Source organism: Doryrhamphus excisus, linkage group LG9, assembly GCF_037039965.1.
Source record: "Doryrhamphus excisus strain RoL-2023G ecotype Guam linkage group LG9, RoL_Dexc_Guam_v1.1, whole genome shotgun sequence".
Classification (NCBI taxonomy): Eukaryota; Metazoa; Chordata; class Actinopteri; order Syngnathiformes; family Syngnathidae; genus Doryrhamphus; species Doryrhamphus excisus.
In genome coordinates, this window is record NC_136365.1 from 22,004,009 (window position 1) to 22,026,835 (window position 22,827).

General features: G+C 42.9%; 1 protein-coding gene across 1 annotated transcript; it reads right to left on the reverse strand.

Annotated features, from left to right (window-relative positions):
• Positions 1–1,595: 1,595 nt before the first annotated feature.
• Positions 1,596–14,196, reverse strand: fhdc1 (FH2 domain containing 1). Its single transcript, XM_078793282.1, has 12 exons — positions 14,147–14,196; positions 13,605–14,031; positions 13,424–13,485; positions 11,859–11,961; positions 11,673–11,758; positions 10,084–10,184; positions 9,109–9,179; positions 8,926–9,033; positions 8,648–8,718; positions 7,626–7,743; positions 7,350–7,514; positions 1,596–7,288 (listed from the first exon to the last, which is right to left on the reverse strand). The coding sequence occupies exons 1-12, from the start codon at positions 14,194–14,196 to the stop codon at positions 5,420–5,422; spliced, it is 3,231 nt and encodes a 1,076-aa protein (XP_078649408.1). The 3' UTR covers positions 1,596–5,419.
• Positions 14,197–22,827: the final 8,631 nt, after the last annotated feature.

Sequence of the window (22,827 nt, forward strand, 5' to 3'; positions counted from 1 at the left end):
GATCTCCCAGCCTTCCTTCCTGCAGGATAAAGAAGGATTGGGAGGATCTTAATCCACTCGCTTGGACCGTGACATGGCCAATGACCGCTCATGTGACCAATGACATGGCCAATGACCACTCATGTGACCAATGACATGGCCAATGACCACTCATGTGACCAATGACATGGCCAATGACCACTCATGTGACCAATGACATGACCAATGACATGGCCAATGACCACTCATGTGACCAATGACATGACCAATGACCACTCACTTGACCAATGACACGACCACCCATATGACCAGACCACTCAGATGTCCAATGACCGACCATATGACCAATGACCACTCAAATAAACCAGTGACTTGGCCAATTACCATTCATACTGTATGCCCTATGATGTGACCAATGACACAACCAATGACCAATCCCATGACATGACCATTGACCAATCACATGACCAATGACCACTCAAAAAACCAGCGACTTGGCCAATTACCACTCGTACTGTATGCCCTATGACGTGACCAATGACCACACGCGTGACCAATGACCACTCAAATAACCAGTGACTTGGCTAATTACCACTCGTACTGTATGCCCTATGATGTGACCAATGACACGACCAATGACCAATCACATGACCAACAACATGACCAATGACCACTCGCATGACCAATGACACGACCAATGACCAATCACATGACCAACAACATGACCAATGACCACTCGCATGACCAATGACACGACCAATGACCAATCCCATGACCAAAAGCATGACCAATGACCACTCGAAATAACCAGTGACTAGGCCAATTACCACTCATACTGTATGCCCTATGACCAATGACATGGCCAACAACATGACCAATGACTACTCAGATGACTGCTGGTTTATGTACTGTATCCGATGATGTATGCCGTATATCCAGTGACCCCCCCCCCATTTGAAAGACTGCCGGGGTAATCAGGAGTCTGTCCCAGCTGAATTTCAAACTGACATTTTTTTTTGTCACAAATATTGTGATTTCCTATCCCAATATTATTGTTATGGTGAGCCACGTGTTGCATACGGTGCCGTGGGGTATTCCCAAAAGATTCCCACCCTAGACCCAGGACTTGATTGACTTCACCCAGACTCGACCTCCAGTGAAAGTGAGTTTGGAGGCCGCTATAAGAGGAACGGGCGCCATCTGGTGGCCACCTCTGGCCAACGCAAAACAGTGGACGGAGACTTTGGGCCGGTTTCTGTTACCACGTGACTTTAAGGTCCAAACCAGGGGTTCAACCTGACCTGTGGACGAGTGTGGGATGTTCAAAGTGGTCATGAGGGTGCAGATGTTTGCAAGAAATTATCAATGATATTAAAAAAATATATAAAAAAATATAAAAATTTAAAAAATCAATAAAAAAAAATGCAAAATTATTTAGGAGGGCTTAAGAACATTTTAGGGGGTGCTGAAGCCACCCTAAAATAGGCCTAATGACGCCACTGCCACATACATACACATACCATGTCCAACAGCTGGATTTACATGACAGAAACACACACACACACACACACACACACACACACACACACACACACACACACGGTCGTGCTGCCATATAAAGCTTTAATAGTCATAAAAATACTATGTCTTTCCATTATGTACAACAAAGTGACTGAGATGTTTGTAAAAAACCTGAAGGATGGACGGTGACGGTGACAATGATGCTTTAAGGCAACAGGCTGTTTGCTGCGTCGTTGCCACGGTGACGATGGCACGATGCACTTCAAAGAGAGGCAGTCGCCGGTGGGAACGTTTCGGAAGGCAACACTTCGTGCTGACCTGACAAGAAGAACCTAGCAGCAAGGAGGATCAGGGCCGCTAAAGACGCAAAGGATTATGGGAAGGAAATCCAAATATTATGGCAGTATCGCAGTACCTTTACAAGAATATTATAACAAAAAAAGTCAAAAAAATTGATAATTGAGAGAAAATACGTTGGTAATATCACAAGAAAAAAAGTTGTTATAATGGGAATAAATTCATAATTGAAAGAAATTTAATTTGTATATAAAAAGTCATAATATCATGGGAATAGAGTCATAATTTAATAATTGATAATTGATAATTGAGAGAAAATACGTTGGTAATATCACAAGAAAAAAAGTTGTTATAATAGGAATAAATTCATAATTGAAAGAAATTTAATTTGTATATAAAAAGTCATAATATCATGGGAATAGAGTCATAATTTAATAATTGATAATTGATAATTGAGAGAAAATACGTTGGTAATATCACAAGAAAAAAAGTTGGTATAATGGGAATGAATTCATAATTGAAAGAAATTTAATTTGTATATAAAAAAGTCATAATATCATGGGAATAGAGTCATAACGTAGAAGAAAAATGTATTAATATGAAATTACTGTAACATAAACCACCAAAAGCTGTTTCTGCTGAAACGCACCATTAATATAATAAGGAAAATGTTGCAATATTACCAGAATAAAGTGTAAATATGAATCTTTGAATAATAAAATCAAAAATAAAGAAAGAATAACGTTATCGTACTATCACAAACATGTTTGATCTTTATGGGGGAAAAAAAGGACTTTGAATTTTGCAGGAATATTATCATAATATCATGAAGTAACGTCTAAAAGGTCTAATTTTATTAATTTTTATTTTATTAATTTATTATCATAATCATAATATTACAAGACAAAAGTTTTGATTTCTTGAGAATAAAGCCGTAACATCAACCAAAGCTTTTTCTTTGAAAACATTTCTTAAATTAAATTTATTGGCTTCTTTTTAAGATTTTTTTCTTGTGATATTACTATGATATATATGTATATGTAGTATATATATTTGATATTGTTTTCACCAGGGCCCTAATACTCCTGCTACAACAATAACACAACAACAGGACAAACACACACACAATTATCATCATCATCGTCGTTGACCGCAACAATAAAATCGCTTTTCCAAAAGCCGAAAAAGCTCATTAAGCGTACCTAATGTTGTGTCCAGTGTAAATGCTTGATAGTGTTGAGTTTAAAGCTGCATACAGTAACAATGGCCTCGTCCTGCCAGGTCCTGCATGGGATAAATAAATGAGGCGCTACATTCACAGTGAAAATGTCCCCAAAACAAAAGAGAAATGTCCATTATTTGTCTGCCATGCTATTCGTCGCTAGCATGGGCGTTGTGCCGACACGCGCGTCTTCTCCATGACAGCATGGAGGCGTTCCCAGTCAAACATTTACAAGCTAACACACGAGGCACAAACGAGTACCGCAGTTTTGCATAACGATGGGGTATCCGAACAGAAAAATTGCCGTCAACGAGCTGACGCCGTTGGAAAAACCAGGCTAGACCCGCAACCGGCATGACCATAGACCAGTAGACCAGTTGACCAGTTGACCAGTTGACCAGTAGACCAGTATTCGTGGTGGTCGTTAACGTCTGGTCTGACTAGCGTACCAGCATACCAGAACAACAACACAACAAATGCTGGTCATGCTGGTAGCTGGTCTCCAGACCAGCTAGACCTTAGCTTTGCGTTCTCGCTCCAAAACGGGGCCGTACTTTGGACACCCCTAGCATGACGCGTTATTGTTGTTGATATCACTGAGAATCTACAGCAGTGTCGTCATCATGCAGAAGCAAACGGTAAAAGAAAAAGGCCAACGGAGACACGAAGCACGCGCGTCTAATCTAGACACGTCGCAGCGCGATATTGTCGGGATACGTTACTAATAGCTAGCGTGTACACGACAACGCGGGCGGATTTCTTCCGCAGGAACTCGTCGGGCATCAAAATCCTGAAATCAAAATCGTAATACTCACAACTAGCTTTAGCTTGTTATCACGATCGTCAGTACAATCACGATAAGAGCTACGATAACGATAAGCGCTACGATCACGATAAGCGCTACGATCACGATAAGCGCTACGATCACGATAAGCGCTACGATCACGATAAGCGCTACGATCACAATAAGCGCTACGATAACCGTCTCATCAGTTGACGACTAAAACGTATGGCGCTTCATCCCGTCTAATCTAGCGCGATATTGTCGGGATACGTTACAATAGCTAGCGTGTACACGATAACGCGGGCGGATTATTTCCGATGGAACCTGTCGGGCATCAAAATCCTGGCAGCACATCGTGATACTCACAAGTAGCTTTAGCTTGTTATCACGATCGTCAGTACGGTAACGATAAGCGCTACGACAACGATAAGCGCTACGACAACCGTCTTAACCGTCGGGCATCAAAATCCTGGCAAACATCGTAATACTCACAACTAGCTTAATCGGTACGATAACGATAAGCGCTACGATCACGATAAGCGCTACGATCACGATAAGCGCTACGATAACCGTCTCATCAGTTGACGACTACAACGTATGGCGCTTCATCCCGTCTAATCTAGACACATTGCAGCGCGATATTGTCGGGATACGTTACAATAGCTAGCGTGTACACGATAACGCGGGCGGATTACTTCCGATGGAATCTGTCGGGCATCAAAATCCTGGCAGCACATCGTGATACTCACAAGTAGCTTTAGCTTGTTATCACGATCGTCAGTACGGTAACGATAAGCGCTACGATAACAATAAGCGCTACGATAACGATAAGCGCTACGATAACTGATAAGCACTACGATAACTGATAAGCGCTACGATAACGATAAGCGCTACGACAACCGTCTTAACCGTCGGGCATCAAAATCCTGGCAAACATCGTAATACTCACAACTAGCTTAATCGGTACGATAACGATAAGCGCTACGATCACGATGAGCGCTACGATAACGATAAGCGCTACGATCACGATGAGCGCTACGACAACCGTCTTATCGGTTGATGACTAAAACGTATGGCGCTTCATACCGAAAGTCTATTTTCGCAAACAACCGTTATCCGTCTTGTTTGTCAACGCGTCAATCGTAATCGTCATCAACACAGCGGCCATGTTTCGTATTAGCGTAAGAAATGACTAAACACATTAAATACAATAATTATGATCGTTGAAATATGAAATGGTTCAATCACCTTCAGTAACAAACAATACTAACTACGGAAGCAATATCGGTTGTGTTCTATGTTACGTTTACGTTTGCGTTTTCAGAATCCGAAAGGCCAACGTCATTTAAACATCCCAAAACATCGGCCCCCCTAAGTCCGGTTTTGAGTTCCTGCAGTGGAAATCCTCCCGTTGGACGACTAAGCGGCCAAAAAGGATCGGACGCTAATCCCAAATTTGTGGATTACGTGATTGACTTTGACATAGCATAGCTTCACGGAACACAGAGACACGGAATTCCCAGTCCTGGCGTCAACCGGACGGTCCTCTGAAGACCAGAGATAACTAACGTCCGTTGTAGACCAGGTTCTTAGACTAAGTTCTTGTGGGTTTTATGCTACTTCCAGCTGGGCTTTGCAGTCTTGCTGGGTGTCACCAAGTTCTTTTTAACGTCCTCTCGTGCGGGGGGCGGAGTCTGGCTGCGGCAGGCACTTCGACTATCCGCCCTGACGCTGTGGACTCTCCGCAGTGTTGCCCCGCCGGGTCGATCTTGGCCGTTCTGAACCGTTTGTCCCGACCTGGTCTGCCGGACAGACGCCTGCCGTTTGAAAAGGGAGGGAACGTGAGAGGACGTGGACTGGGCGTCGGGGTCTTTCTTGGTCCGGGAAGACGATGCGACAGTGTTCCGCGCGAAGCTCGGGACATCGGGTGAAGTCTTGGAGGCTAGCGCCTGAGAGCTGCCGTTTTCCGAGGAAGCGGCGCTGCGGACTTGAGCCTGCGCCAGGGCCCTCATGGTGGAGCGGCACATCTTCTCCTCGGGTGCAGGTTTCTGGATGTTCCTCAGGGGTTTGGCGCTCGGTTTCCTGTGGACCGGATCGCAGGGACATCTGGAAACGCATACCTTCTGGGACTTGGACTGATCAGGAGGCAGACTGGAGTGTCGAGGAGGTCTGGAGATCCTCTCGCTACGTCCTCTTGGAGGCGTGCTTTGCTCGCCGTCTGCTTGCTTTCGACTTCCTGTCCTGGTTAGCCTGGTAATGGGCACCACTTTCCGCAAACCCTGGCTCTCGCTGCTGGTTAAGGTTCGTACGCCACCTCCGCCGGTGCCGCCGCCGCTGCCGCACTTCCTGCCGTGGCTGTTTGTACGCATCGGTTTTGAGGTTTTACTGCCTCCCTGAGGGTCTTCTACCCCAGCATGCTTCGCTACTGCGGAGTCACGGCTCTCCGCTGCCGAGGCGGCGTCCACAGATCTCGGCACAGGAAGCTGACCACTTGGCGTGGATTCATGGTCTTCGCTGCAGTCACCGGTCCTGATACCAAGTCCTTCTTTTGAGAGCGATGAGCTTTCGGCCTCAGAGGAATCGAGTGCGACGGAGCAGTCGGCTTCCGTGGAGTCCAGGACATTAAACACCGGCTTCTTATTGGACAACGGGGTGTCCAATGGCAGCGGAGTGCCACAGGTGGTTGATGAAACCGTGCTATTGTCTTCGTGGTCGTGGTCCATTTGTGGTTCCACCCCTTCTACGCCAAGTGGGTATTTATCCAGGTCCAGACGACCGGAGAGCGGACGCTGGACCTTTTCCAGGTCTGTGCCCTCAACACCTTCCTGGTCCACAAAGTCTTTGCTGTTATTGTTTGGACTGCGAAGGTCAAAACCTTGAGGACCTGAAACTAAGGTATGTTTCTCCACGCTAACGTTCATGCGGCCGCTAACCGCCGGGTTGCGACGGTCGTTTAACGAACGAGGCAGAAGGCCGCCCTCCGACACACATGCAGAACTATTGTTGTTGCATCGGTCCTCGTCGGTGTAGTGCCCGGAAGAAGAAAACCTAGCAAGAGGACTGAGAGGTTCCGTGTTTGCATGAGGAGAAGTCAATTCGCGGTCGTCGCCCCGGGTTACGATCCAAGGGGTGGTCTTTCGTTGGAGGGCGCGGCCAGACCGAGGTAGACTGTTACATTTGGAGTAGTCCTCAGACCCTCCGAACAGCTCCAGGTATCCTTGGAGTTCACGGTCCGCTATGGAGGTCAGGGTGTGGCGATGGCGCCGAGCGCTGCACGAACGTCCCAGCGGACTGTGCGGACTCTTGGACCTCTGCTGGAAGAAGTCCATGAGGCCTTCCTTGGTGAGCGTTTCCACGTCGTTCTCGCTGCTGCTCCGAGCGAATATTCCTTTGTGGTCTTCGCCCGACCACGCAAATCGTTTCTCCTCCAACTCCTTGAGGCGACGCTGCCTCGCCGCTTCTTTTTGCTCGCGGTCTGCGTTGTCCTGCACGAAAAAAGATGATAAAAAAAAGAATGCTAAACTTTCAAAACCTTCCAGGACCGACCTTGACGGCCTTCTTGAACTTGATGCAGAAGTCTTGGAAGATGCGGAAGCATTCGTCCAGCTTCAACGTGTCCTTGTCTTCGCAAAAGAAATCAATGAGGGCGTTCCCTTCTTTGCGCAGGTCCAGGCGCCGGCGCTTCAGGTCCTGGAGCGCCTCAGCCGAACTCTGACCGCAAAAAGATCCCAGACAGAGACTTCTAGTAGCCGTGATGCTGCGTTCAAAGACCTCACCGTCTATCGGCTCAGTGGCTTTCTTACATAAGCGGTGCTGACTCACCCGCAGGAAGGGTTCCCACTGCAGCAGCAACTCCGGGTCACCTTGGACCTTCTCCTCCAGGGTTTTGATGCGAACATACAAGGATGAGAACTCCACCTCGATGTTCTCCGCAGAGATCCTACAAGTCAAAACATGACATCATGGACAGGGATCACATGGGCGACCAGGATCTCGGCTTTTAGGGGGTTTGGAAATAAAGACAGGTGTGGCCTAAAATAATAATAATAATAATCACTGGACGTTAAATTACAATAACCCTCATAAATGTGGCAAAATTGAAGAAAACATTTTTGACAAAAACGAACATGGTCCACATAGAACCTGCAAAAACAACAACAATAATAATAATAATAATAATAATAATAATAATAATAATAATAATAATAATGATAATAATGATAATATAATAATAACAATAATAACGATAATAATGATAATAATAATAATGATAATAATAATAATAATAATAATAATAATGATAATAATAATAATAACAATAATAATAATAATCACTGGATGTACAATTACTGTTAAATTACAGTAACCCTCATAAATGTGGCAAAATTGAAGAAAATGTTTTTGACAAAAACGAGCATGGTCCACGTAGAACGTGCAAAAACAACAACAATAATAATAATAATAATAATGATAATAATGATAATATAATAATAACAATAATAACGATAATAATGATAATAATAATGATAATGATAATGATGATAATAATAATAATAATAATAATAATAATAATAATAATAATAATAATAATAATAATAATAATAATAATAATAATAATATAATCACTGGATGTACAATTACTGTTAAATTACAGTAACCCTCATAAATGTGGCAAAATTGAAGAAAACATTTTTGACAAAAACGAGCATGGTCCACATAGAACCCGCATATGGGTCATTGTCTAGAGTGGCCTAAAATAATAATAATAATAATAATAAAAACAATAATAATAATAATCATCATCACCATCATCATCATCATCACAAAAAAAAACGCGACAGTACCTGGCGGCACTCTGGACGTCCACAAGTTTTTCGGGAAACTTCAACAGCTTCTCGTCCTTTTTCTTGGCCTCCTAAGAGAGGAAACATGTTGGATTTGTTTGTGTGGATTTTCCATTGGGGGCAAACAGCTTGGTCCTGGTCCTTGAACGCACCACAGTTGTGTCCAGTTTATGGCCGCTTCCTACTGTAGTGTAATGTTTGTATGTTTTGCTCATCAGACAGTAGATGGATGCTGATCGGATTGGGATTGGAACATGTTATGTATGAACACTTCATACCATGGCGACAAAGTGCAGCAGGTTCATCCCAGGCTTGTTGGCTTTGGTGTCGGCCAATGAGAGAAGAGACGACAGCTTGAAGCCCACGGCGTTGCCTGCGTATCCTCCCTGCAAAAACACGTTTTCAGAGTTCAGACGTGCGGACGGCGTTCGCACCCGGAGGTGATTTTGTCTGCTTCGTACCGCGTTCATGATGTTCCCCGCCTGCAGCACCAGATGCAAGATGGCGTGAAGCTCCTCGCAGCTCATCAGCTCTGTGGGATGGATACATAAACATAAACCTGGTCCATCCACACCAGACATCCACGGTGGAAACAAGACTGATCGGGACGCGTTCCCCTCCGCGTTACCGTCACGCTACTTCACAAAGTGGGGCCCAAAGTGGGGCCCAAAGTGGGGTCCTAGTGCTGTAACGTGTTTTTTATTGGCCCCATTCTACAAATGATTTTAAAAAAACTACAAAAAAGGACAAAAATAGATACGTAAATAAATAAAATAATAATTTTACAACAATAAAATTTCATTTTTAAATTAATTGACAATATTTTCTATATAAAAAGTAGATCACATTTTTTCACAAATTAAGAATAATATTTTTTTATTCAGACATTTTTGGAAATATTTTATATTTTTGATTCATATTTTATGTCAGTTGCTATGTGTCATATTAAATACAGAACAGGGCCACAAATTTGCAAAAAATTATAATTTTTGTTTGAAAAAAAAATTATAATTTTTTTTCTATTGAAAAAAATATACACTTTTGCTAATTTGTGGTTAAAAAAACAAAACATTGATTAAACATGAGAATAAATACATCATATTATGAATAAAGAAAATGTAATAATGGCCCCCGCATGCTTTGGTTTTCCAAAAAGAATCATATTACGTAATATAGGGTGATTATTAGGTATGATGTTATCTTGTAGAATTAGGATTTTTTATCGTTAATATTAATATATACACTTTACTCCTGTGAAATTATTGCTGATTTTTGTACTTTTCTTGCTAAATGTTTTTTTAATAGAACGGACATGTGGCCTAGAATGCCCTGGAACAAATATCCCCTTTCCCCGCCTCCCTTCTGTGTCTCAGGTGACATATTCCGGATCAAATATCTAGGTCGGAGCCCACGTGAGGCCGTGCGTCACTCCTTACCTTGAGTGGCGACGCGCACCACATGGATCTCATGACTCATCACGGCGCAGGAGGGCACGAACTCCTCGCTTAGGACCATGGCCTCCATGCGAACCTCCAACCTGGACCGGAGACCACAGACCAGACATGATCACAACCTCCACGACTTTATTCCCATTATATCAGGACTTTATTCCCATTATATTACAACTTTATTCCCATTATATCAGGACTTTATTCCCATTATATCAGGACTTTATTCACATCATATCAGGACTTTATTCCCATCATATTAGGACTTTATTCCCATTATATCAGGACTTTATTCCCATTATATTACAACTTTATTCCCATTATATCAGGACTTTATTCCCATCATATCAGGACTTTATTCCCATCATATCAGGACTTTATTCCCATTATATCAGGACTTTATTCCCATTATATCAGGACTTTATTCCCATTATATGACAACTTTATTCCCATTATATCAGGACTTTATTCCCGTTATATCAGGACTTTATTCCCATTATATTACAACTTTATTCCCATCATATTAAAACTTTATTCCCATCATATTAGGACTTTATTGCCATTATATTACAACTTTATTCACATTATATGAGGACTTTATTCCCATTGTATTAGGACTTTATTCCCATCATATTAGGATGTTATTCCCATCATATTAGGACTTTAATCCCATCGCATCAGGACTTTATTCCTATTATATCAGGACTTTATTCTCACTATATTAGGACTTTATTGCCATAATATTAGGACTTTATTCCCATTGTATTAGGACTTTATTCCCATCGTATCAGGACTTTATTCCCATTGAATTAGGACTTTATTCCCATCATATCAGGACTTTATTCCCATCGTATTAGGACTTTATTCCCATTGTATTAGGACTTTATTCCCATCGTATCAGGACTTTATTCCCATTGAATTAGGACTTTATTCCCATCATATCAGGACTTTATTCCCATCGTATTAGGACTTGATTCCCATCATATTAGGACTTTATTCCCATCGTATTAGGACTTTATTCCCATTGTATCAGGACTTTATTCCCATTGTATTAGGACTTTATTCCCATCATATCAGGACTTTATTCCCATTGTATTAGGACTTTATTCCTATCGTATTAGGACTTTATTCCCATCATATTAGGATTTTATTCCCATCATGTCAGGACTTTATTCCCATCATATTAGGATTTTATTCCCATCATGTCAGGACTTTATTCCCATCATATTAGGACTTTATTCCCATCATGTCAGGACTTTATTCCCATCACGTCAGGACTTTATTCCCATCATGTCAGGACTTTATTCCCATCGTATTAGCTCTTTCGATTCCGATTCCGATTGGGCATTTCATGTATTTAATTAAACACATGAATAATAAAAATGATGTGTATTATTTCCATTTGTTTGTTTTTTCAATGACGTTCAGTCTCATTTTTCCTGTTCCTGAATTTGCATATCATCCACATGAAGGCGTGGCTAGGAATCTATGATGAATGATGATAGCCCCCCCCCCCCCAAAGAAATGCTACTATCCAGCCTGAGGAGAGGAGCGAGGCCCCCGATGGTGGGACTCACCGTGGCACCTGGATGAGGAGGTACATGAAGGAGTCCACCAGGGTCAGCTTGTCCGGGTCGCCTTTAAACGCCCGCAGCTTCTTGATCTGAAAGACAGGACTTCTTTCTTAGACGGGTGGCGTGCACGTGGGCGGGCGTGTGCACGGGTGGGCGTGCACGTGGGTGGGCGTGTGCACGGGCGGCCACCTCGTCTGCGTCGGGCAGCAGCTTGAGCAGGTCCTTGAGCAGCTCGGCGCCGTAAAGCTTCCCGTCTCCTCGCCGTACGTCTTCCACAATGGAGCGGTTGGACCTGCCGGTGGGGGGCGGAGGAGGGCACATTATGATCATTACATCAGATAGTGGGAGTGTAAAGGTGACTGTAGGGGTGCTACTTCATGTCCAGAGGGCTCCAATAATGGTAAACTGCATATTTAGAAGGTGGTAAACAGTTTTTCTATGTATTATATGTTTTATTTTCTTTTATTATGATTATTACATCAGATAGTGGGAGTGTAAAGGTGACTGTAGGGGTGCTACTTCATGTCCAGAGGGCTCCAATAATAGTAAACTGCATATTTAGAAGGTGGTAAACAGTTTTTCTATGTCTTATATGTTTTATTTTCTTTTATTATGATTATTACATCAGATAGTGGGAGTGTAAAGGTGACTGTAGGGGTGCTACTTCATGTCCAGAGGGCTCTAATAATAGTAAACTGCATATTTAGAAGGTGGTAAACAGTTTTTCTATGTCTTATATGTTTTATTTTCTTTTATTATGTTCATTATATCAGACAGTAGAAGTGTAAAGGTGACTGTAGGGGTGCTACTTCATGTCCAGAGGGCTCCAATAATGGTAAACAGTGTATTTAGAAGGTGGTAAACAGGTTTTCTATGTCTTTTTTTTTAAATTTCTTTTATTAAGATTATTATATCAGATAGCAGGAGTGTAACGGTGACTGTAGGGGTGCTACTTCATGTCCAGAGGGCTCCAATAATAGTAAACAGTATGTTTAGAAGGTGGTAAACAGGTTTTCTATGTCTTATATGTTTTGTTTTCTTTTATCCTGTTCATTATATCATATAGCAGGAGTGTAACGGTGACTGTAGGGGTGCTATGTCATGTCAAGAGGGCTCTAATAATGTAAACAGTATATTTAGAAGGTGGTAAACAGGTTTTCTATGTCTTATACGTTTTATTTTCTTTTATCATGTTCATTATATCAGATAGCAGGAGTGTAAAGGTGACTGTAGGGGTGCTAGTTCATGTCCAGAGGGCTCCAATAATGGTAAACTGCATATTTAGAAGGTGGTAAACAGGTTTTCTATGTCTTATATGTTTTATTTTCTTTCATTATGTTCATTATATCATATAGCAGGAGTGTAAAGGTGACTGTAGGGATGTTAGTTCATGTCTAGAGGGCTCTAATAATTTATAAAGAAGGAATCCTATTCCAGAAAGTCCCGTTTCACAGTCGGGTCTGGAACTAATGAACTGTGAAAAAGGAGGGATTACTGTAGACGGCTTCAATCCAAGTGATTGTTTTACTAGTAGCAGACACAGGTCCAGGTTCCAAACTTGTCCAGACCACTTATGTAAACACAAAGTCTGATTTCCTAATCTAATTCATGATTAATCTACAAAACTCCAGTAAGATCATTAAAATTTAGACCCCAAATGACTTTTAGGACGCCTTTCGACAGCAAAACTCATAACAATAACAATAACATCCCCATGGGGGTGTCACATGGTCTGGAACGGGTGGAGGACTTACCTTTTGAACTGCTTGAGGAAAATCCCCACATTCATGCCCCTCTTGGAGTCCAGGATGCTGATCTGAAACACGTGAGACAACGCAGGAAGTAGTTCTTTGGTGGGGTAGTGCGTGAACATTTATTTCAAAATAAAAGCAGGCTTCGCTACATGTCTGAAAGAAAAGCTGTGTCAAGACTCACTTCGTCTTTGCCGCTCTCTTTGAAAGATCTCGATCGGGAGACGTGACTCGCCATCCCTGCCGTCGTCGTGGTCCCCCGCCCCCCGGCCCCGCCCTCCTCCTGCTGCCCAAACAGCTCCTCCACAGACCGGACGTCGATCTGATACTGCTGCTGCCGCACCGCCATGGTCCAGATGTTGGGCTTCTCTCGAACCTTCTCCTCCGGGATGGGCTTCCAGAAGAAGCTTCGCACGCGCCGCTTCTTCCTGCCGCTGGACGCGGGTGGCGGCGGGGGAACGGCCGGTGGCGGGGGCGGCGGCGGCAAAGGGGGCGCAGGGGGAACATCGCCGAGGGAAGGGAAGCGTCCTGAAGCGGAAGACGGATCGGAGCTGCCGCTGTCGTTGGCTAAGGACGGGCCGCTCGTCACCAGCATGGCGGCGAGCGTGCGTCTGCTGACGTCGACTTTCACACCGCACGCATCACTTCACCGCCAGCAGCATCAGAACGCCGCGGCGCGGCGCTCTTCACTTCTGTTGTCCATCTCATCCAGCCGTTGGGGGTTACCTCCTGCAGGGGGAGGGCGGAGGGGGCGTGGCGGCGGCGGTGGCGGCCATGGGGCTGCAGAGGTGACAGAAAGAAGGAAGGGCGGGATTATGAGGAGCAAGTCATGTGTGTTGTCATGGACAATCATAAAACCTTTGAGGAAATTAGGGGGGGGGCGACGGATCAAAGAGGAAAGGGTGCCCCCATCAAGAAGGGGGTCTCTCAACGAGGGACGGGCCAAATCCTGTTTTTTCTGGTTTTGGAGTCCTTTGAAGTCAGTCTTGGCATGTCAAATGTTCAGACATGCTAGCTTGAGACTGAGCGTATGCTAGCTTGAGACTGAACGCATGCTAGCTTGAGACTGAAGGCATGCTAGCTTGAGACTGAAGGCATGCTAGCTTGAGACTGAAGGCATGCTAGCTTGAGACTGAAGGCATGCTAGCTTGAGATAGAACGCATGCTAGCTTGAAAATGAAGGCATGCTAGCTTGAAACTGAAGGCATGCTAGCTTGAAACTGAAGGCATGCTAGCTTGAGACGGAACGCATGCAACTTGAGTCTGAAGGCATGCTAGTTTGAAACTGAAGGCATGCTAGCTTGAGACTAAACGCATGCTAGCTTTAGACTGAACGCATGCTAGCTTGAGACAGAACGCATGCTAGCTTGAGACTGATGGCATGCTAGCTTGAGACTAAACGCATGCTAGCTTGAGACAGAACGCATGCTAGCTTGAGACTGATGGCATGCTAGCTTGAGACTAAACGCATGCTAGCTGGAGACTGAAGGCATGCTAGCATGAAACTGAGCGCATGTTAGCTTGAGACAGAACGAATGCTAGCTTGAGACTGAAGGCATGCTAGCTTGCTGGTCTCAGACGCCAATATCAGTTGCTTTGGCCAAGTGGTTAAGGCATTGGACTTTCAATTCCACTGGGGTCTCCCCATGCAGGTTCAAATCCTTTTGGACCACAAGGAACATCGGACAACCAACCGATTAATCGACCGTAAACCAGCTAGCCCAGTCCAGGGTGTACCCTGGCTCTTACCTGAAGACGGCTGGGATAGGCTCCAGCCTGCCTGTGACCTGAGTAAGGACAAGCGGTATAGAAGTGGGGTCTGAATCCCGCTGACAACGTAGACCTTAAACCATAATGGGTTTCAGTCATCTATGGTGTATAATGGAACATCTGGGATTTTGGATCTGGGAATGACCTAATCATGAACCAGACATGCTGGACCTGTTTTGGGAAGACCTGCAAAAGGGAAATCCCCCGCAAAACCAGGAAGCGTGGAAAAACACGAAGCTGTCAGAACCCACCCGACACGCCCATCATTCACCGCCACCGTGGGTCACATGATACCTGGTGGCCAAACAGAGGCTGGGAAGCTTCAATCAGCGGCCGCTAGCAATGTTGGCCAGACAAGCGGATTAAAGTATGTTTTGAATGGGGGGGGGGGTCCTCAAAGACGTATTAAGTTATTAACGTCAAATATTACATAAGCAGTTTCTGCTGATTTCTACTTCTTCTTATACGACCTTGAATGCCACGTCTTGTCAGCGTCACCCGACACCTGGCGACCTTCACTAATTAATTAAGTGCGGGTCATCCATGGCCTCATGTTGCCGCCGCCGGCAGAGCGGCGTTCCTGACGCTCATGTCTAATGCACGACCATGTGAGAAGACAAAAAATGAAGACCCCACCGTGCGGTGGGATCTTCACCCCAACTGATGATTAATGAGGAATCAATCCATGTGATATCTGCAGAGGTTCTGCACCTGTCAGTAACCCTAAACCAGATGTGGCCCCAGGGCGAGGAAGCTCCCACAGTCCCACCTTCCTCCATGAATGTGGGCTCTTTTTGTGAGGGTCCAACCGGACCGCCGCCCACCCTCCATCCGTCTTTGTGTCGGAAACCTGCTGCTGGAGGACCCCGCCCACCCCCTGTGACACCAGTCACTGATGGATGAAATGGATGAAGCAGCAACGGTCACCTGAACAACCATCCCCCCCCCCCCCCCCCACAACCCCCCTCCTCCACAAAAGGTCTCTGACATATTGTTTGGAATCACCTTCTACATTGTTCCATTGTTGAAAGCACTTTGCCCCCACCCCCCCCCCCCCCAATTTTTTTTCATTTTGTTTTATTTGTTTCTCATAAAATTACATATTTTTTCTTTTATTTCAATTCTATGCTTCAAAAAAAAATTTCTCGTTAGAATATTACTTTTTTCTTTACATTTACATTTTGACTTTATTCTTGTGAAATTGTTTTTCATTTTTTGTAAATAATTTTTTTTCTGTATTAATTTGTTAAACCTTAATAATTAATTGTAAATAAATAAATACATTTATTAATTTACAATTAATTAATAACTTTATGACTATTAATTATTGCTAAAAAATATTTATCTGTGACAATTTTCATTTTTTACATATTTTTCTTTGTCAAAAAATGTTTTTCGTTAGAATACAAATTTTTTCTCTTAACATTTTGACTTTATTCTTGTGAAAGAGTTTTTCATTTTTTTGTAAAATTTTTTTTTCTGTATTAATTTGTTTATCCTTATAATTAATTATAAATAAATAAATTAGTAGATGACAACTATTACTTAATAACTTTATGACTATTAATTATTGCTAAAAAATATTTATCTGTACATTTTTCTGTATTAATTTTTCGACATTATAATTAATAATAAATGAATTCCTTATTTGTTAATAATTATTTATAGTCACGATTGTTCGAGATAAAATAAATTAATAATAATCATCTGGTAAAATTGAGACCTTTTTGTTGTTAGAAATAGAAAAATAATCCTGAATAATTGATTGATATTTCTCGTGATATTTTTGTTCATGATGCGACATCGGTCTATTGAGATGGGTTCTGGTCTGGAGAGTCAGGAAGGGCATTGGGAATATTAAGGGCTCAAGCCAAAAATCAGCATGTGGCGAACCCGTAGTCAGAGACAAAGCCGAAAGAAACAACCAAGATGTTTCTTAAAGGGACAGGACAACAAGTAGAACCACGCCCATGTCGTCCTAAAGCGGACATACCGGCGTGCCAACGGATCGTTCCACTCAAGAGGCCCAAAACCAACACGACCTCCATCACCAGCGTGTCCCACAGGAAGGTCAAGGTTCCCGGCTCAGCACCCTGATAATCCCCTGTCGCTAACTTCCAATTTCCTGAGGGCCGGCTGCCCCCCGCAGAGCCGAGGTCTTTCAGTGACGCCGCAGGGCCAAAGAGGTGCGCTCATAAGAGGACCGGGACAATCCTCCCTCTTTGTTTCCATGGCAACGCTCGTTAGCCAGGAGCATTTTTTCCCCCCTTAGCTCCCGGCGGGTGGGCCGCCGGAACTTTTTGTTTTTGAGCTCGCCGACCACCTTCACCTCACGGCGCAGGGAATGATGACAGCGACACTTTGCTGCCGAGTTGTGACCCCCAGCGCCGTAATCGGCGCTTACGTAACGACCAAATGAACCATCAAGAACAAGGACCAGTATTATTTGAGAAATCCTGGATTAAGAGATTAATCAGAGAACTTGTAGGGTTCTATCTGCCGAGCTGGACAAGCGTGGACAAAGTTGTATTATTACCTTTGCCATGACAATAGCTTTCCATCAAAATAGCAGCCATGCCAAAATGTTGTGTTGCTGCTGGATGTTAACAGTATCCCAGTCATACTGTAAGTTTATTTTTTCCAAAAGAGGAAGCTTTAAGACTCGTCTTAAAACCCACTTTAATCTCTGGCTTTTAACTCGGAGTGAATCATATGGTCCTGTGTCTTTTAGTTCTTTCTTTTTATTTTAATTGCTTTTATTTATTTTATTTTAATTGGTTTTACTTATTTCATTTTTATTGTTTTTTTTTATTTTATTTTTTATTATTACTTTATTTTGTTTTTTTTTTTATTTTAATTGGTTTATTTTACTAGTCTGTGCAGCACTAAATTGAACTGTATTATGGAAAGCAGGAAGTGAACAAATGTAAAAGTACCAGATGGAGGGGTAGGATTTAATAAGCTTTGCTTCTTCCTACTCCTTTTGGACATGTGGAACTGGGAACTGATTATGGGATGCACTCAATTGGAATTACATTAGAATCAGAATCAGAAATGGTTTTATTGCCAGGTACGATCAAACACATACTAGGAATTTGTTTTGGTAAAGTAGGTGCAGACACATCTATTAAAAAATGAAAATACCAAATATACAGAATACAGTATAAATATATGTACACAGTCTGTTTTTTGTTTGTTATTCATGAACGTAAAGAAATAACGGTAACAAAGTCCTGGCTTGGTGTGGTTTCCAGGGATCTTAAAGCAGTTAAATTCAGCTAAATGTGGTTCCCCGATGAGGCTTGGCTGGCCCACAATCCGCGTACGTGATATAAATAGAAGGTGGCTCCATCCTTCCATCCCTGAAGATAAGTAGAACTCTCTTTTGTTCACCAATTCCTAATATATCCAATTCCTAATAAATCATATCATAAAGGTAGCGCTAGCATTTCTCAAGCTATGTTCCAATAAAACTGCGGCCTGTGTTCTGCACTCAACGTTCAACCATGGAGGTATTCCTGATGGGATGTCATAACGAGCTTGCAATTCCCTGCCGTGTACCTGTGTACATGAACACACAACTCCTCCCCCGTCCTGGAGGGCTGCAACGGCATATTTAGAAGGTCTTCTATGTCTTATATGTTTTGTTTTCTTTTATTATGTTCATTATATCAGATAGCAGGAGTGTAACAATGACTGTAGGGGTGCTAGTTCATGTCCAGAGGGCTCCAATAATGGTAAACTGCATATTTAGAAGGTCTTCTATGTCTTATATGTTTTGTTTTCTTTTATTATGTTCATTATATCAGATAGCAGGAGTGTAACGATGACTGTAGGGGTGCTAGTTCATGTCCAGAGGGCTCCAATAATGGTAAAGTGCATATTTAGAAGGTCTTCTATGTCTTATATGTTTTGTTTTCTTTTATTATGTTCATTATATCAGATAGTAAGAGTGTAAAAGTGACTGTAGGGTTGCTACGGCATGTCCAGAGGGCTCCAATAATGGTAAACAGCATATTTAGAAGGTGGTAAACAGGTTTTCTATATCTTATATGTTTTGTTTTCTTTTATTATGTTCATTGTATCAGATAGTAAGAGTGTAAAAGTGACTGTAGGGTTGCTACGGCATGTCCAGAGGGCTCCAATAATGGTAAACAGCATATTTAGAAGGTGGTAAACAGGTTTTCTATATCTTATATGTTTTGTTTTCTTTTATTATGTTCATTGTATCAGATAGTAAGAGTGTAAAAGTGACTGTAGGGTTGCTACGTCATGTCCAGAGGGCTCCAATAATGGTAAACAGCATATTTAGAAGGTGGTAAACAGGTTTTCTATATCTTATATGTTTTGTTTTCTTTTATTATGTTCATTATATCAGATAGTAAGAGTGTAACGATGACTGTAGGGTTGCTACGTCATGTCCAGAGGGCTCCAATAATGATAAACAGCATACTTAGAAGGTGGTAAACAGGTCTTCTATGTCTTATATGTTTTGTTTTCTTTTATTATGTTGATTATATCAGATAGCAAGAGTGTAACGATGACTGTAGGGGTGCTAGTTCATGTCCAGAGGGCTCCAATAATGGTAAACAGCATATTTAGAAGGTGGTAAACAGGTTTTCTATGTCTTATATGTTTTGTTTTCTTTTATTATCGAGGCTTGCAAAACACTGACTCTGTCCCGCCGCCGCTACACGGTAAGGCGGGCGAAACGCCGCGTATTTTATGGAGCACATCTTTTCCACCAAGATGGAGTTTTACACCGGCAATGTGGACCTACAATGAAAGACAACCTGCGACGGGACACCGTATCCCGGACCAAGGATCAAACCCGAGCTCCGACTCTTCTCACGTTTGTTCTTTTGTGGCGACGCCAGATCGGGTGATGTTTTGGGCCCGCGGCGAGTCGCTCGGTCTGCGCTTCCTCTGCTCGCGGACTCCCGATTGTCACTCCGGCAATGTGAGCCCAAGTCGGCTTCAGGCAAATATCCAGGCTAGCTAGCTTGCACAGCGATAAGAAAAACACGCAGGTGTGATTATAGTCAAAGGTGCTCGTGCGGGGCAGGTGCGCCGGTGCGCAGGTCGCCACGGAGACGTGATCCAGGAACGGCAAAGTGAATGCAAACATGTTTGTATGGCGCTGTGTTTGCCCCAGGGTACAAAGACACTGACATGGACACGCAACCAAACAATGACGCTCCGTTCAGCAGTACATCACCAAGAAGTACTACACTCATACTTTGTGTGCCACTTCCTGTTTAATCCACAAAGAAACCTGGACTCTTTTATGATGGGTATTGTGTCATTACAAATAAAAATGCAGTCTGATATAAAACCATGTACGCTAAATGCTGTAATTATAGCATTTAGCGTGTAGAGGCCTCGTGGTTAGCTAGCAAAATATGTTTTTTCAGATGACTAGAGCCCTGTAGACATGATATAACACCCCTATAGTCACCTTTACATCCCTATTATCCAATATAATGGCAAACTTATAAAGGGAAAAAAATAAGTCATAACAAGGGGCTGCACGGCGGTCGAGTGGTTAGTGCGCAGACCTCACAGCTAGGAGACCAGAGTTCAATTCCACCCTCGGCCATCTCTGGGTGGAGTTTGTGCATGCGTGGGTTTTCTCCGGGTGCTCCGGTTTCCTCCCACATTCCAAAAACATGCTAGGTTAATTAGCCACTCCAAATTGTCCATAGGTATGAATGTGAGTGTGAATGGTTGTTTGTCTATATGTGCCCTGTGATTGGCTGGCCACCAGTCCAGGGTGGACCCCGCCTCTCGCCTGAAGAAGACAGCTGGGATAGGCTCCAGCACACACACCCCTGCGACCCTTGTGAGGATAAGCGGTAGAAAATGAATGAATGAAGATGACTAGAGCCCTGTAGACATGATATAACACCCCTATAGTCAACTTTACATCCATATTATCCAATATAATGGTAGACTTATAAAGGGAAAATAAGTCATAACAAGATTTGTGATTGTGGGTGTTGCAATAAATAATACCCGTCAAATGCGTACTTCCTTTTTAGACCACGCCCCTCCTTTTCTTCCGGGTCATTGTTGTGTGTAAAAGAGCACAGACACTGAATGAAAAAATAGATTATTTAGCCAACCTCGCATGTCGCCACCAGCTTTGTCGGAAATCGGAAAAGTCGTTTTTGCAACCGACGACCAATTACATGACCCGATAAAATGTCATCAAATGTGTTGTTTTTCTGTTCTCGCAGAAGAAAAAGTGGAAGCGTATTTACAGTTTAACCTTGCTTAGCTATTAAGATCCCAACCTCCATGATAGTCACTCATTCATGTCACCCGGGACAAATGTTTAAGCTATTTTTTGGCCCGCACCAAGACTGGTCTTTATCCACCGCTGAGAGTTTTCGGGTGGTAAAACGGGGGGTGGGGGGGTGGGGGGTGGGTGGTCTGTAAGCCACCCGCCTCCTTTGTTACTTTTTCATTTTGAGCCGTTTGTCCGCCACCGCCGGTCAAAACTGTATTCATAAGACTGATTTCCAGGCTATAAAGTACACTCCGGTGGACCCGAGTTGGCAGCCACTATTCAGCCCCCCGACACTGATCCCACACATAAATCAAGATCCCCCACCCCCGGTATCGTACACCGTCGCATGACGTCAGAGGATTGAGTTTTCCTTGTTACTCTCAGCCTCCACAGCAACCGGGCTGACTCCAACCTCCGCCTACCGCCCCCTCCCCCGCGTGACCCGACCTACGGAGAAGTGCTTTTTTTTTTTCCTTCCACGGAGGTATTGTTCCCCACACTTGAATGGATTGGCCTCTAACTCATCTCAGCAGGCATAATAGCGTACAAAAGCCAATGGGAGGGCGGCTTCTGAAGACCCAAACAGGCACGGGCTAGCCGCAAAAATTAGGAAAAAAATAAATAAAAATAGAAAAAAATAGAAAACATTTTTGCTAAGTATTTGTTCACCAACAGTAACAATGGACGACAATAAAACAAGCCCTAACGTTGATACTATATCGAATTAAACAAAGGTTATACGAGAAGCTAGCCTCCTGATTTCGACGTATCACTACACTCTTTGACTGAAATCCTAACTTTTGTCATCTTAACTACTTTGTTTGTGATAATAGTTTGAAATTATGCAACTCAGATAAAAGTACGAATGAATTATTATCGGACAAATGAAATACAGCTAGCTAAGCGCACAAAAAAGTTATACTTTATTTCCGAAAAAATAACATCCAGCGACTCCTTGAGTAAAAAATGTTTGTAAGTGTAAAGTTCACAGCAAAAGATGACAAAAAATTAATTTATACGCAAAAAGATCGGGAAAAAACATGAATTTTTTTTCAAAAGTCAAGTGACAACATGCCCGATTTATCGATAAGTTAGCGAAGTTATCAATAAGACTAGCAAAGAAAAATTGACATTTACATAAAATGCGGTGGCACATTACCGTTAACTTCTTCGTACATTAGCCGTTTTGTCATTTTTGTCAATAAAATACGGTGACGCCTTACCACTAACTTAATTAGCCATTTGTTTACAAGTCAGGTTTACAGATTGAGTAGCAAATAAATGATAAAAATTCATACAAATATTTCCATTTCCTTGCAGTGTACTACTGACACCTCGTACGTGT